The 16,146-nt window shown below is 45.8% G+C and overlaps 1 protein-coding gene and 1 long non-coding RNA gene across 6 annotated transcripts in view; one reads left to right on the top strand and one right to left on the bottom strand.

The window, feature by feature from the left end:
* LOC110141724 (uncharacterized) overlaps nucleotides 1-4,022 on the bottom strand; it is a 114,684-nt gene extending 110,662 nt beyond the window's left edge. Inside the window, exon 1 of one of the 2 annotated variants that reach the window (XR_011487625.1) lies at nucleotides 3,927-4,022. This is a non-coding gene — a long non-coding RNA (uncharacterized lncRNA). The remainder of the gene's footprint in view (nucleotides 1-3,926) is intronic. The other variant, XR_011487624.1, reaches the window with a different exon arrangement.
* LOC110141729 (3 beta-hydroxysteroid dehydrogenase/Delta 5-->4-isomerase) lies at nucleotides 4,023-15,896 on the top strand. 4 transcript variants are annotated; one of them, XM_020900703.2, is made up of 4 exons: nucleotides 4,023-6,156; nucleotides 6,368-6,520; nucleotides 11,022-11,186; nucleotides 14,683-15,896. In XM_020900703.2, exons 2-4 carry the CDS (start codon nucleotides 6,376-6,378, stop codon nucleotides 15,492-15,494), a joined length of 1,122 nt encoding a protein of 373 aa, XP_020756362.2. In that variant the 5' UTR covers nucleotides 4,023-6,156; nucleotides 6,368-6,375; the 3' UTR covers nucleotides 15,495-15,896. The 4 variants fall into 4 exon arrangements, with proteins under 4 accessions (XP_020756362.2, XP_020756361.2, XP_020756360.2 ...); XM_020900702.2 differs by having other exon boundaries at nucleotides 6,361-6,520; XM_020900701.2 differs by having other exon boundaries at nucleotides 6,330-6,520.
* Nucleotides 15,897-16,146: the final 250 nt, after the last annotated feature.

The raw sequence follows: 16,146 nt of genomic DNA, 5'->3' as shown, positions 1-16,146 counted from the left end.
AATAAAATAAAATAAAATAGAGTAAAGGAAGTTTGTGTCCCTGCACTAGAATGCAGACACATACTGTAGGCCCAACAGTTTCCTGAACATTTATGCATCAATCAGTGTAGGATAGAAGGATGGGGGAATCATGCCCTCTATTCCTTTGCTGACCTTTGGCCTTTGTGAGTGTCCCTGATGCAGCATATTTTTCAACCCATGCTGTGTCATACTGAGGAGTTCTTCCCAAACTCCAGTGCCAACTGGGGGTAACCCAGATGGGCCCAGCCTTACTTAGCATGCTCTGACTTTCCCTGAACAGGTACAAATCTCAGTCTTGAAGGGGATGGAGGACAATCCAGTTGTCCCAGGGTCATTTGTTTAAAGGCTATCGTTTCCCCCCCCTGAAGTTACTTGACATCTTTTCAGTTGACCATCTGAGCTAGACCATTAACTCACACCACATGCAAAAATCCCCTCAAAATCTATCATAGACATAAATGTAAAGGCTAAAACCATACACTTCTTAGAAGAAAAAATAGATTAAAAATCTTCCTGACATTGAGTGAGACAAAAACAAGAGTGGTAAAAGAAAAAAAATTGAAAAATGGGACTTAATCAAAATTAAAAATACTTATTCTTCAAAAGACATTATCAATATCATTTTTCTAGATTCCATACATATGCACTAATATACTGTATTTGCTTTTCTCTTTCTGACTTACTTCACTCTGTATTATAGGCTCTACATTCACCTACCTCACTAGGACTGACTCAAATTCATTCTCTTTTTGGCTGAGTAATATTCCATTGCATATATGTACCACATCTTCCTTATCCATTCATCAGTTAATGGACATCTAGGTTGCTTCTGTGTCCTGGCTATTGTAAACAGTGCTGCTATGAACACTGGGGCACATGTGTCTTTTTGGATTATGGTTTTCTCAGAGTATATGCCCAGTAGTGGATTTGCTGGGTCATATGGTAGATTTTATTCCTAGTTTTTTAAGGAATCTCCATACATTTCTCCATAATGGCTGTATCAGTTTACACTCCCACCAACAATGTGGAAGGGTCCCTTTTCCCCCGTATTCTCTCCAGCATTTGCAGGGAAGGAAAGGAGACACAGATGTAGAGAAGAGACTTGTGGACACAGTCGGGGAGGGAGACAGCGAGAAGAGTGGAGAAAGTAGCATCGACATACATACACTACCGGGTATAAGATGGATAACTGGTGAGAAGTCTCTGTATAGCACAGGGAGCCCAGGCTGACACTCTGTGATGACCTGGGGGGAGGGGAGGGAGGCTAGTGGGGGAAGGGGTGTATGTGTCATTATGGATGATTTGCATTGTTGTATGGCAGAAAACAACGCAACATTGTAAAAACAATGTTTTAAATATTAAAACAAAAGACATTATCAATAAAATGGTAAGATAAGTTATAGACTTGGAAAGATATTTTCAAATCATGTATCTATGAAAGAACTTGACATAGAATATAAAATACTTTACAAATCAAAACAAAAAGATAAATAACCCAATTTTAAAATGGTCAAAGAATCACATAGATTTTTCACCGAGAAGCTATAGGAATGTTTAATAAGCATATGAAAACATGCTTAGCATCATTCATTATTAGTGAAATCCAAATCAAAACCAAGGTGAGATACCACTTCTGACCCACAAGCATGGCTATGATTTTAAAAATAGATAACGTCAGACTTCCTTGGTGGCACAGCGGATAAAAGCCCATCTGCCAATGCAGGGAACCTGGGTTCAATCCCTGGTCTAGGAAGATTCCACATCTGCTTATCTGCAGAGTAACTAAGCACATGTCTGCAACTACCAAGCCCGTGCTCTAGAACCCATGAGGCGCAACTTTGGAGCCCACACGCTGCAACTACTGAAGCCTGTGCGCCTAGAGCTCATGGTCTCCAACAAGAGAAGTCACCGCAATGAGAAGCCTGTGCACCACAACAAGGAGTAGCCCCTACTCACCACCGCTAGAGAAAGCCTGTGCAAAACAATGAAGACCCAGCGCAACCAGAAGTAAATAATTTTTTTAAAAAAATAGAGAACGTCAATTGAAGAATAAGAAGAAACAATAATGTGGAAAAAACAAAATATTCACTCAGTACAGGTAGAGAGCACAGCCACTTTGGAAAACAGTTAGGCAATTTCTTAAGTTAGAGATAAATTTACCATATGACCCAACAACTTCACTCCTAGCTCTCCACCCAAAAGAAATGAAAACATACATCCACACAAACACATGTATGTGAATGTTCCTAACAGCTTTATCCATAATAGTACAAAAAGTGGAAACATCCCAACTATCAAGTGGTGAAAGAATAAACAGAATATGGGATATCAATACAATGAAATAGTATTCAACACCTAAAAGGAATGAAATACTGATACATGCTACAACATAGATGAATCTCAAAAGTATGTTATGGTAAGTAAAAGAAGCCAGACACAAAAGACCACGCACTGTATGACTCTATCTATAGGGTGTTCAGAAAAGGCAAATCTATAGAGTCAGAAAGTTAATTAAAGGTTGTCTATAGCTGGGGTAAAGAATTCACCTGCAATGTGAGAGACCTGGGTTCAATCCCTGGGTTGGGAAGACCCCCTGGAGAAGGGAAAGGCTACCTACTCCGCTATTCTGGCCTGGAGAATTCCACGGACCATATAGTCCATGGGGTCACAAAGAGTTGGACATGACTGAGCGACTTTCACAGAGCTGGGGAGCGTGAATGAGGAGTTGCTTCTAATGGGTACAGGAGATCTTTTAGTGGGGATAGAAATGTTCCAGGGCTTCCCAGGTGACACTAGTGGCAAAGAACCCACCTGCCAATGCAGGAGACTCAAGTTCCATCCCTGGGTCAGGAAGGTCCCCTGGAAGAGGGCATGACAACCCACTCCAGTATTCTGGCCTGGGAAATCCCACGGACAGAGGAGCCTGGCAGGTTACAGTTCACAGGGTTGCAAAAAGTTGGACACAACTGAAGCAACTTAGCACACACACACACGCACATACACAACCGCAGAAATGTTCCATAATAGGATTATGGTGATGGTTATACAGTTCACAATTTTACTTAAAATAGTTGAATTGTATATTTAAAATTAGTTAATTTTATGACACGTAAATTTGTTTTACAGCAAAGATGTTTGAAAATAAAACAAAGGTAATAATGTTCTGACCCCCATCTGCCTTCCCCTTTATCTCTCACTGTCTACCTGGTTTCTTCAGTTCCACTCATTGACTCTGAACTCTTGTTCTACTGGTTCTTTGGCTGAAGGCAATTCTCAGAGAGATACTAGCCAAAATCTACCAGCCTCCAACATTTCCAAGAGCTGGGGGAATTAGCTCTTCAACCCCAACCTTGGAGGGGATAGGAGGTATAAATGCCCACTTGCAGCATCACTACAGCACGCAAAACTGTACAATGCACTTTGAAGACCTCAGATAGGCTCCGTGGGTCTCAGTAAGACCAAGGACCTTTAGCTAGTGCTGATAGAACGAGATGCTGTAACCCAGCACCTTTCCTAAGCAAGGGTGTTGGAGGCATTGGGAGTCAAGTCCCAAGTGACAAGAGGAGAATGTCTACAACACAGGAAGAGGGAGAGACCTGAAGGAGGGTGTCAAACCCACTCTTATAAAGCATCACTCTCAACAACTGTTGGCAATTAAAAAAAATCTTTTCAAGCACTTGTGGCATTTCACTAAGACAGACCATTTGCACTGAGCCACCAAACAACTTTCAATAAATATCTGAAAATCAAAATCATACAGACTATATACTCTGACCACTATAGTATTAAATTAGAAATTGATAACATTATCTAGAAAATCTCTGGTTTTAGACATTTAACAACATGCTTATGAATAACTCATGCATTAAGGAAGAAATCACAGGTAAGCCAGATAATATTTTTACCTGAAAGGTAACAAAACTGTTAAGTGACTTCCCTGGTGATCCAGTGGTTAAGACCCTGTGCTTCCACTGTAGGTTCGGGCTCTGGTCGGGGAACTAAGATCCCACATGCCTTCAATGTGGCCAAAAAAAAAAAAAAAAACACTGTTGGTTGCAGGTAGTATGGTACTTAGACAGAAATTTGTAACTTTAAATGCAAATGCCCATTGTCAAAAAGAAGAAATCAAGTATCTAAACTTTGACCATAAGAAACTTGAAAAAATATAAATTAAGCACAAAAGCAAGCAAATAATTAAAACAAGAGAAATTAATGAGAGAAAATGGATAGGCAATAGTGGAATACAATAGTAACATTTTCTGTACACAGTGTACAAAACTTGATTTTAGATGAATTCTATATTTAAATATACATCCAGAATGATGAAGACTTTACAAGAAAAGTTAGGAGAGTATCTATCCACTAAATATCAGAGTGTAGCTGTTTCAGGGTAGGTTGGAAGGATGGGAATTGACTGAAAATGGGCAGGAAAGAATTTTCTGCAGGGAAAAAAACATTCTAGATCTTGTTTTGGGTGGTTTCTTACATAGCTGTACATAATTGCAATGGTTCGTTGAACTAACATTTCAAATCTGGACATTTTAATGCACGTAAATTACACCTCAATCTTTTGACAATATCTTGAGATGCTGATGGCAGTGGTATTTGGACATCTCTGGGGTATAAGCTTCTGAAGCATATAAGCATCATCTGTTCAAGAATCTACTGAGAGTGTTTTTGCAAACAAAATGTGGGTTGAGTGCAAACATTCATAATAAAAGCTACTATGGCCCACAGCTACAGACCCCTACTGTTGGAGGCATGCCCATCAAACTGAGAAGGCATCTTGGGAAGGACAAATGAAGCAGGCAGCTCCATGTAATCATTGGATCAGTTTATCAGAATGTAACTTACAGAGTAGGGTTTGGTGGACAATGATCCAGAAGCATTCACACATGTACTCAGCACTGCTGAGGGGCCATGGGGACAATTTTATCACTAACCCAGGGTATATGGGTAGGTGCTGGGAACACCTGCATACAAGACATACATTCCTAAGTTAGTATTTATGAAGGAGTAACTAGTTTCATGGATGCCAAGAATACAAATAGTTTCACTGTTGTTTGGGACTAACAGAGCATAGAGCCCATTTGACCCTAACAGTTATTATACAATATCTATTGCACTTCCCAGGTGACTCAGTGGTAAAGAACCCTCCTGCCAAAGCAGGAGACACAGGAAACCCAGGTTCTATCCCTGGGTCAGGAAGATCACCTGGAGAAGGAAATGGCAACCCAGTCCAGCATTCTTGCTTGGAGAATCTCATTGACTGAGGAGCCTGTTGGGCTACAGTCCATGGGTTCACAAAGAGTCGGACACCACTTAGTGACCAAACAGCAACAACAACTAATATCTTTTTAAAAAAAGAAACCCTTGATGACAGAGAAGTGATTCACTGTATAGTCCTGGGTAAGGTTAGTGAAAGGACAGGAGAAACTATAAGGGACCAATAGTTATGCTAACAGCATACACCTACTCAAGTTGTGCAGGTCATAGAACTAGACAATTATCACCAGATAGCTTCCCTTCAATGGTGCTCTTCCTCCAGAAACCCAGAGCTCTGCAGGGGGGAAGAAACTAAGGTTCCAGATATACTGAGTGGGAAAGAAAATTGCCTTCCACAGAATTGAGTGATTGGAGCTCCCATCACTGCAAATTTCTCAACTCTAAACTCTGCAAAACAGCAACATTTCAAAGAATACTCTGACAGAGGAGACAGTGGGCTACAGTGGATCCACCTCACCCCACGCCCTCCAGATGTATTTGCTGCCCAAGGCAACAGTTCATATTGCTGGAGATTTCTCCCCGTCCAGTTTAAGGTCACAGATTGTGGGTCCCAGGCAACAGACACTGCCCGGAGTCCCGCTGAGGGTAGAACCAAGCATCTTTATCGCGCTGTGGCCTCGAAGCTTGCTGTCTCTTCCTATGTCTTGGGGGAATGAGAGATACAAGGCAAAGGTCACTACTTCTTGGACAGGAAGTGAGGAGAGGTGAGCAATGAGTACACCATAAGAGTTCAAGGCTGAGTGGGCTGAGTCAGAGGCAGCAGCATATAAAGCTCTCTCCAGTCCCGTCTTTGGGCGATCTGGAGATCAGAACCCGGGTGCTTTCATCTGGCTTGCCACAATCTGACAGGTTAGAGCTTTTTCACTTTCTTTCTGCTACTCCTGGGAGGGAGGCACAAGGGACTTTTACAAAAATGGAAAAGGAACACCGTGTGTCTTTATGAGCGTGGAATCACTTGAACTCTCTTTTGGGCTCTCTTCAGCATCGTCCTCTCGCCCAATCTGCCCCCCCCCCACCCCCAGTGCTTTCGGGTTCCTGGTGAGCGTTTCTCAGTGCCCAGGTTTGGCCATGGAAGGGTGGAGCTGCCTCGTGACCGGAGGAGGAGGATTTCTGGGCCAGAGGGTCGTCTGCTTATTGGTGGAGGAGAAGGATCTGAAGGAAATCCGGGTGCTAGACAAAGTCTTCAGACCAGAAGTTCGGGAGGAATTTTCTAGTAAGTAAGCTCGAGTCACGGGAGTGTAGCTCCCTTTGAAGACCTACGTGGGTGTGGGGGAGGGGTTCTTTCTAGCAGTTTAAGGAAAGTTGTAGCCAAATCAAGGCTAATCCTGTTATCAGAAAGGAAGATCACAGATGGGGTAATACTATGGTATAATCACAGGTATTGTCAGAAGATGGGGTAGGGTAATACATGGTGCAGTCCCAGATGGGTCCAAGGTCCCAGCCCAGGGTGAGAGGGTGGGCCATGGACCAGACACTTACAGTCTGTTCTTCTTATCTAGAAAATCATGTTTCCGTTTTCTCCCTTGTCCACGAGGCTTGCTACTTGTTGTGCACTGTCTGCAAAGGGTGAGCCAGTGCTGTTAACCTGGAGATGCCACCACTGGGATCCAGAGCTTCTTGATTGCCCTTGTCTTTCTGTGGCTTCACTGAGCATCTCTGTTGAAGGTGAAATAGAAGGAAGAGAGGGTGAAGTGTGCGAGTGTGTGTGTGTGTGTGTGTGTGTCTGTGTGTCTGTGTGTCTGTGAGTGTGTGAATGAGAGAGAGAGGGAATTAGAGAAGGAGCCAGAAAGAGCGGGGAGGAGAGGATGCACAGGCATGCAACAAGGGAGCCAGAAAAAGAACTAGAGGCAGCGTGAATGCAGACACGCCTCGCGTGGATTCCCTGTGCGTCTCTTTGTACTATTCACCTCTCTCCTCATTATCACAAGGACGTGACTACAGAATCCACTAAAGCAGCTCATCGCTCTCTTTCCTGACTGCTGCCCATGATGCCAAGGCAAACGTTTGATTTATAGTGTATTTTCCAACCTGCTTTGCTCCTAGATCCTCAAAATAACCTTGTGAGGAAGGTAGGAGAGGGTAACACCCACCAGGACAATGAGGAATTGAGGTCAACAAAGGTAAAGCGACTTGTCGAGGTCTCTGGGATTGATGGGGAGCAGAGCTCAGATGAGCCCAGTCAATGCCCCGAGGGCCAATTCTTGACAAAGTGAGGCTTTAGTCTCTCCCATTTCCTGCCTGTGTGCCCCCAAACCAACTCCTTGTCTCCCCTCCTCAGCCCTGGTGGATTGGCCATCTCTACACAGGCCCTGGCTGCCCAGGACCCCCCTCCCCACTTAAAGTCTCCCTCCCCAGCTCACTCTCCTGGACCCTGCCCATCACTCTGTTCTCCTTTCCCCTCCCCGACCTCTGCAAACATCCTGTTTCCTCCGCCCTCTGCTCCAACTGTGTCTTTGATTTTTTTTAAAAAATTCTCAGATGATGAACACCAACCTTTTGTAATCCCTGCTTCCCAGCAATATATGCAGGCTGATGACTTATGCCCAGAGAGAGTGATGCTCAACCTAGCGGAACAGCTCCCAAGGTGAATGAGTCAGGTGCAGTTGTGGGTGGGCAGGGGCCTCTGTCAAGATAACGATAGAGAAAACTTACGGGGTTCCTTTTGTGCCAGGCGCTGTGCCCAGCGTTTTATGTGTATCAACTCATTTGCTCCTCATCACAACCCTCTCTCTGGGATGGGTAACAGGGTCTTCGGTTTATTTTTTTCTTTTTTTTAAATGAGAATACAGGCACAGAAGAATCCAGTTGATTCGGGCTGCTATAACAAAATACTGCAGGCTGGGTATCTCATAATCTGAAATGTGTTGGTCACAGTTCTGAAGTCTGTGTGTGTGCGCGTGCTTAGTTGCTCAGTCATGCCCAACTCTTTGTGACCCCATGGACTTTGCCTGCCAGGCTTCTCTGTCCCATGGGATTTTCCAGGCAAGAATACTGTAGTGGGTTGCCATTTCCTCCTCCAGGGGATCTTTCCAACCCAGGGATTGAACCTGCACTCTCTGTGTCTCCTGCATTGCAGGTGAATTATTTATCCACTGAGCCATCTGAAGTCTGGAAGTCCAAAATCAAGGCAGGGTCAAGTTCTGGTCAGAGGTCTCTTCCTGGTTCATAGCTGCACCATCTTGCTGTGCCCTCTCTCGGCGGAAGGCATGAGGGATCTCTCTGGGGTCTTTTCTGTAAGAACATTAATCCTATCCATGCTCTACCTTCCTGATCTAATAACCTCCCAAATGCCCCTAACTCTTAACACCATCACATTAGGATTTCAATGTGGCTCTGAGGGGACAGAAAATAGCAGAGGTTAACTAACTTGTTCAAGGTCCCATCTCAGGAGACACCGGTTCAATCCCTGGGTCGGGGAGGTCCCCTGGAGGAGGTCATGGCAATCCAATCCAGTATTCTTGCCTGGAGAATCCCATGGACATTGGAACCTGGGGGCAACAGTCCATAGGGTCGCAAAGAGTCACGCACAGTCTGGCTGCAGTATCTGGCCTCTCAACCGCTAGTCTGTCCAGTAGCTTCTCTCTGGGCCTCCCTCCAACCCCGCTCACAACAGGTAAACTTCCATCGCATATTCAGTCTATGCAAAACACTGGCCAAGCCCACAGAGGCTTGGAGGAGGGAGCTAGGGGTTCCAGCTGAGGCATCTACAGCGCCCTCTTCTGGTCACTCTGCATCCCTGCAGACTAACGGGTGAGCTGTCGTTCCTCACTTGGCCTTTGAGCCAGTCTGCTGAAGTCAGCCTTGAAAGAGAGGAAGAGGAAGGGACAGGCAGGGAAGAAGTGGGGACACAATCAGAAAACTCTGCTCTCCAGCTAACTCCTCTGCCTTTCTCCCACTCTGTGGCCTTTTTGGAGGGGAAGGGGCTGGGGCGGAGCTAATCTCAAAGAGGCTTAAAGGAGAGCAGATGGTTTTATGAAGTTGTAACCTAAGAAGGAAATTCAGTGTATGAGGTCTCTACCTTCACGATCTAATAACCTCCCAAAGGCCCCTAACTCCTAACACCATCACATTAGGATTTCAACAATGGATCTGAGGGGACACATACAGAGCGGATGTAGCAGAGGTTAATTAACTTGTTCAAGGTCCCACACCTGGAAAATGGCAAAACTGGATTTGAACCAGGCTGTCTGGCTGGCTCCCCTGGTGGCTCAGTGGTGATGAATCTACCTGCAACGCAGGAGACTTTTCACTCTGGATTTCTCTCTCACTGTTCTCTGGCCAGTGGAGAGACTGGCCATTTCATCTAAATTGACTGATCCTGAACTGCTCTGCAGTCCTGCAAGTGGGTAATGGGACAGCAAGCAAGGCTTGAAGGCAGGTGGGCAGGCTGGAGCCTTCATTAGAAGTGTGACTTAAGACTATGCCTCTGAGCCTGGATGTCCTTGCCTGTAAAGTGGAAATCGGAATCCCTGTCTCATGAGATGGCTGGGAAAGGGAATTAGAAAGCTGAAAGCCATGTGTGAAATAAACAGCACAAAATAAGTGCAGGATACTTATCCAAGCTCTATGTGCAGCATTTATTTCATGGGCAAATCTAAGGTGGGGCTTCCCTGTAGTTCAGACAGTAAAGAGCCTGGCTGCAATGCAGGAGACCCGGGTTCGACCCCCGGGTTGGGAAGATTCCTTGGAGAAAGGAAAGGCTACCCACTCCAGTACTCTTGCCTGAGGAATCCCATGAACAGAGGAGCCTGGCGGGCTGCAGCCTGTGGGGTCGCACAGAGTAGGACACAGCTGCAAGACAACACTGACCTGAGGAGATGAAGTTGTGCCGCCTCCAGTGGGCTTCAGAGGAGCCGGAGACCCTATGACATCTCTGTGCCCCTTGCCTAAGATGGCCAGAATGTTAGTCCCTTGGTGGTTGGCTCATTTTCAGCACTGATATCTTCTTTTGATGATATCTAATAAGAGCTCTTGCAGTTAAATTCACCATTGGGGCCCATTCTAAATTCCTGTTAAAAAGCACCACCATCCTCTTAATCACTCAAGTGGAAAAAACTCAGGCTGCCTTTAACTCTTCCTCTCAGCCCATCTCCAGTAAGAACGAGGATCAGGTCTGAAAGTCAAACTTTGGGCACTTCTCTTCTCAGCTCCCTCTGCTGGATCCCTGGTTCCCTGGTTCTCCTCATGTGAATTGTGCTGCCATAGCCTGATTAATCCCTCAATCACCTTGCTTTCTCTTAGCCACCCCCCACCTTGATCCACTTCATAATACTGCAGCCGGGCTTTGCTTTCTACACCACAACTCTTGCTTACATTTCTCCTTTAATTCCAAATCCATACCCGATTTCCCATTGCATTTAATTTAAATTAAATGCAAATTCTTTCCTTAATGAATTTTATACATGCCCCATGAGTCTCTTTCACAATTTCGTGTTCCAGGCACTCTTGACTCCTCATAGCTCAAACTCTCTTTTTTATCTTTTTTTGGAAGGAGATGGTATGGAAAGAGATGTTTGCTCCTTCTCAAGAAATGCTGTGCATTCTGATTGCTATGCCCTTGTTGACTTGCTCCTTCCATGGGCTGTTCACTTCTCCTCCCTATCCCTCCTTCCCCTCATTCTACCTGTCCTTGAAGACCTAGGTAAAATGCCACCTTGATCAGGAAACTTGCAGATTCAGAGAGCCTTCCAGTGACCTGCCTCCTGTTCACACAGAGCTCCAGAGCAAGATCAAGCTGACCCTGCTGGAAGGAGACATTCTGGATGAGCAGTGCCTGAAAGGGGCCTGCCAGGGCATCTCGGCGGTCATCCACACTGCCTCTGTCATCGATGTCAGGGATGCTGTCCCGCGAGAGACCATCATGAATGTCAATGTGAAAGGTACAGGGTCCTGGGGAGGAGCTGGAGGGAGATGGGCCAGTGAGGATCAGAAGCCAGGATAAGAGAAGGGGAGCCTGGTGAACACCTGCTGGGTGGACACCAAGCGTTTTCGCTCATCACCACCAACAGAGATTCCTGGTGGCTCAGAGAGTAAAGAATCTGCCTGCAACTTGGGAAACCCGGGTTCAATCCCTGGGTCGGGAAGATCCCCTGGAGGAAGAAATGGCAACCCACTCCAGTATTCTTGCCTGGAGAATTCCATGGACAGAGGAGCCTGGTGGGCTACAGTCTGTGGAGTCGCAGTCAGATACAACTGAGCAACTAACATTTTCACACACTTTCTTACAATCACCAGAGACTCACAGCCATCATCCTCAGTTTTTTAGATGAGGAGACTGGGGCTGAGACGGGCTAAATAACTTGTATAAGGCACTATGGAGGGAAGTGAAAGGGCTAGAACTTAAACCCATGCCTCTGTAAGTCCAAAGGCCACAAAAACCTTTCTGCTGGTCCAATCAAGTGTTGACTCAACTCCAACCTCAAACTCTTGTTCTCCGACCACCTCCTGCCTCCACTGTGTTGAAGCCAGGACTTACAAGTGTTTCCTTGATCATCACATTAGCCCTTCTGTGTGGCTACAAGGCAGGGGTCACAGTACGGCCAAGAACTAACTAACAGCTTTGTGATACGAGGCGCCCCCAGGTCAGGAGTGATGGGCCACAGCTCTGGGCTGGTTCCCTTCAGGCAAGACTTCCTGAAAAGGAAGAATCATAAGCGTAGTGAGAATGTTGAGAGGACTTCTGCTCACCCCCGAAAAGAATTCCTCACAAGAAAACTGCCAAAGCTGGTTCACAGTGGTCTGGCAGTACAGAATTAGCCAGCTCTGATCTTCCTGTAATATCTGCTTAATAAGACTAGTTTTACTCTATCCATAAACCATCTCTTCAGCTCACTTGTGCAGTTGCTCAGTTGTGTCTGACTCTGCAACCCCATGGACTGCAGCATGCCAGGTCTCCCTGTCCTGCACTATTTCCCAGAGTTTGCTCAAACTCATGTCCACTGAGTCAGTGATGCTATCCAACCATCTCATCCTCTGTCACCCCCTTCTCCTCCTGCCCTCTATCTTTCTAGCATAAGGGTCTTTTCCAATGAGTCACCTCTTAACATCAGGTCACCAGAGTATTGGAGCTTCAGCTTCAGCTCACTACCAGGTCTTTTTTTTTTTCCGTTCATTTTTTTGGCGGTGCCACATGGTACATGGAATCTTAGTTCTCTGTCCAGGGATCAAACCCATGCCCTCCTGCTTTAGAAGTGGACCACCAGGGAAGTCCCACCAGGTCTATTATTGAAGAGTAGCTCAGGTGTCTAAAGAATAGCATCTTAAGCATCCCTTAAATGCTTCCTGGCTCTCTCTGAACTGTGGATTTCCAATCTACTTTAAATCTAGACACTTTACTCAAGGGGTTAGCTTAAATCCCTTATTAGTTTGCTGTGTAGTATCCTCCTCTGATCCCTGGAGGCCAGTCTCTCTAGGACCACAGCATCCCAACCCCCAGCACATCTGCCTTCCACCTGCCCACCAGAATTAGTCTACTCAGAGACTATTTTTCTAAAGCAACTCTTTGCTTTTGCATCTCTGGCCTAAAATCACAGTCTCAAAAAAGACCCTTTCTAGTTTTTCCTTAGCCATACCCCTAGTTACCCCCACACTGCCAGGAGAGTGCTAACGGGTCTTGAGTTTTCAGCTCCCCTAATCCATAATTGCCTACTCTCCACAGCTCCCAACCAAAGGGGATTTGAAATCCCTGGGAAGAGTTAGAGGCCTCCATTGACTAAAACTAGTATCACTGTATCACTCTCTGGTTTAGAAAATGCTTCACAATCGTGGTATTTTCTTCTTGTGCAATTTACGTGAGTGCATGCTCAGTGGCTCAGTCGTGTCCTATTCTTTGCCCCCATGGACCACAGCCCACCAGGCTCCTCTGTCCATAGGGTTCTCCAGGCAAGAACACGGGAGTGGGTTGCCATTTCCTTCTCCAGGGGATCTTCCCGACCCAGGGATCAAATCTGTGTCTCCTGTACATCCTGCATTGGCAGGAGATTTTTTACCATTAGCTCTGAATTATCTCTGCTTTTAGATTTAAGTTTTTTTAATGAGGCTGTCTTTCCTGAAAATCAAATTGCACAAAGACATTAAAAGGTTTTTTAAAAAAAATACCACTCCAAAATGATCTTTTTTCCAGGAAATCATTTCTTTCCTGTGGGGAAGACTCTGGGTTACCTCTAGGAGCTGAAATTCTCCCCAGGTTAAGGAATTCTACAAGATCCTCCCATGACACATATTACCAGCAGAGGGCGCACTCCTTTCTGGTTCTTCACCAGGCTCAACACATAAGGCCATTGACAGGCTCCAGAAGACTAGTATTGATAAAAGGTTTACCACCCCAGCTTTTCATACCTCGGTAAAAGGAGTCATAGCCAAAATTAGGAATGGCCTTTGCAAGAAGCAAAATCAGAAACACAGTCCAGATCTCCAGCTTCTCCCCAGAACCCACCATTCATTTGCTCAGTGACAAAATGTCCTTGTGACAATTTTTTATTGGTCTTCAAAAAAAGATAAGAAAATACCAACAATTCAATGTATTATAAGAGTATATATTACTTGCATCTTGCCTGGACAATCCCCTGGACAGGGAGGCTGGTGAGCTACAGTCCATAGGATGACAAAGAGTTGGACACAACTGAAGCAACTTAGCATGCACGCTCGCATTACTTACATACAACTCTGTGTGTGTGTGTGTGTGTGTGTGTGTGTGTGTGTGATATGAGTCCTTCAGCTGTCCTCCTATGGACCAGAGTTGTCCCTGTTCTAAGAGTATGGCCCCCTAATCTTTTAAGTTTACAACAGCTGTCTTTAGGACTTTCCTGGTGACTCAGATGGTAAAGAAGCCATCTGCAATGCAGCAAACCCAGGTTCAATCCCTAAGTCGGGACAATCCCCTGGAGAAGGAAATGGCACCCACTCCAGTATTCTTGTCTGGAGAATTCCATGGACAGAGGAGCCCGGCAGGCTACAATCCATGGGGTCACAGAGTCGGACATGACTGAGTAACTAACACTTTCACTTTTTCATTTCAGCCCACCTTTAATGAGGTGCTGGAGATGACAAATGATCATTTTTAAATCTCTTTACTCTGCAAAATATAAAGTGACAACTCGTTCTTTTCCAACATTAAGAGTACAAACATGTTCCATGTAAATCCCCAAAGTCCATGAAATCCAAATGCTTGCAGTCCAGAACCCAAGTCTTGTTCTCCTTTCATTTTTTCATTTCTGCTTTTGTCCTATGGCTTTAGCATGGTTGGATCTTAGCCAGAGACAACGCACTGCTCAGATGTAATAGCCACTGCACTTCCGGATGAGGGGCAGACACAGTGCATGGCAGGGCTGGGCCTGGGCTGTGTCCGGACACTGACGCTGTGCTTCCTTCGGGCAGGTACCCAGCTGCTGTTGGAGGCCTGTGTCCAGGCCAGCGTGCCGGTCTTTATCCACACCAGCACCATAGAGGTGGCTGGGCCCAACTCCTACAGGGAGATCATCCAAGATGGCCACGAAGAAGAGCATCATGAATCGGTATGGTCCTCCTCATACCCATACAGCAAGAAGCTTGCCGAGAAGGCAGTGCTGGGAGCTAATGGGTGGGCTCTGAAAAATGGTGGCACCTTGTACACGTGTGCCTTGAGGCCCATGTACATCTACGGGGAGGGGAGCGCATTCCTTTCTGCCTTCATGCACGGAGCCTTGAAGAACAACGGCATCCTGACCAATCACTGCAGGTTCTCCAGAGTCAACCCAGTCTATGTTGGCAATGTGGCCTGGGCCCACATTCTGGCCTTGAGGGCCCTGCGGGACCCCCAAAAGGTCCCGAACATCCAAGGACAGTTCTACTACATCTCAGATGACACGCCTCACCAAAGCTACGATGACCTCAATTACACTTTGAGCAGAGAATGGGGCTTCTGCCTGGATTCGCGGATGAGCCTTCCTATTTCTCTGCAGTACTGGCTTGCCTTCCTGCTGGAAATAGTGAGCTTCCTGCTCAGTCCAATTTACAAATATAACCCCTGCTTCAACCGCCACCTAGTGACTCTTTCAAACAGCGTGTTCATCTTCTCCTATAAGAAAGCTCAGCGAGATCTGGGATATGAGCCCCTCTACACTTGGGAGGAAGCCAAACAGAAAACCAAGGAGTGGATTGGCTCCCTGGTGAGACAGTACAAGGAGACCCTGAAAACAAAGATTCACTGACTTAGGAGTGACAACGATGGGAATGTGGACATGTGGGTATGGTTAGCAGATGTCTATCGAGCGCTCCCCTTGAGACTTCATACAGAAAGTAACACAGACACAAGCCTGCGTCCTCCTGCCTCCCTTTTAGAAGATGCTAATCTGCCTTCTGCCTCCAGAAACTGTGTCTTTCGCTGGCCCAAGTGGAAGCTTTCTTCCCTACCCGCCTCCAGGGGACAGACAAGGTGATTTGCTGCAGCTGCTGATACCAAAATCTCAGTGACAGATTCTGAGTTATTTGGGCTTCTTTTAACTTCGAATTTTGCCTCTTAGCTCCACTTTCTTTGTTAAATGTGAAAGCATTTCTTTTAAAAGTTCATATTCCTTCATGCAGCTCAATAAACATGATCAACGTTTTCATGACTCATCGGGAGGAAGTTGTGGTTTACGTAAATACATTCTCTTTTGTTCTCCCCTCCATTTCCAGATATCAGCCTTTTCTATTCAGAGAAGCAGCGTGGGACCGGGTTGGGCAGAGTGTTGGGAGGTGGACAGCAGGGTTGACGAGGACTTACTATGTTTCAGGCACCTACTGAATGACTCACATATATCACTTATTTAACCCTCACCAGAAACCTACGAGGTAGGGATGACTGACTATTCCCTTTTATGA

Source organism: Odocoileus virginianus, chromosome 5 (assembly GCF_023699985.2).
Source record: "Odocoileus virginianus isolate 20LAN1187 ecotype Illinois chromosome 5, Ovbor_1.2, whole genome shotgun sequence".
NCBI lineage: Eukaryota > Metazoa > Chordata > Mammalia > Artiodactyla > Cervidae > Odocoileus > Odocoileus virginianus.
This window is presented reverse-complemented; position numbering and strand designations above follow the sequence as displayed.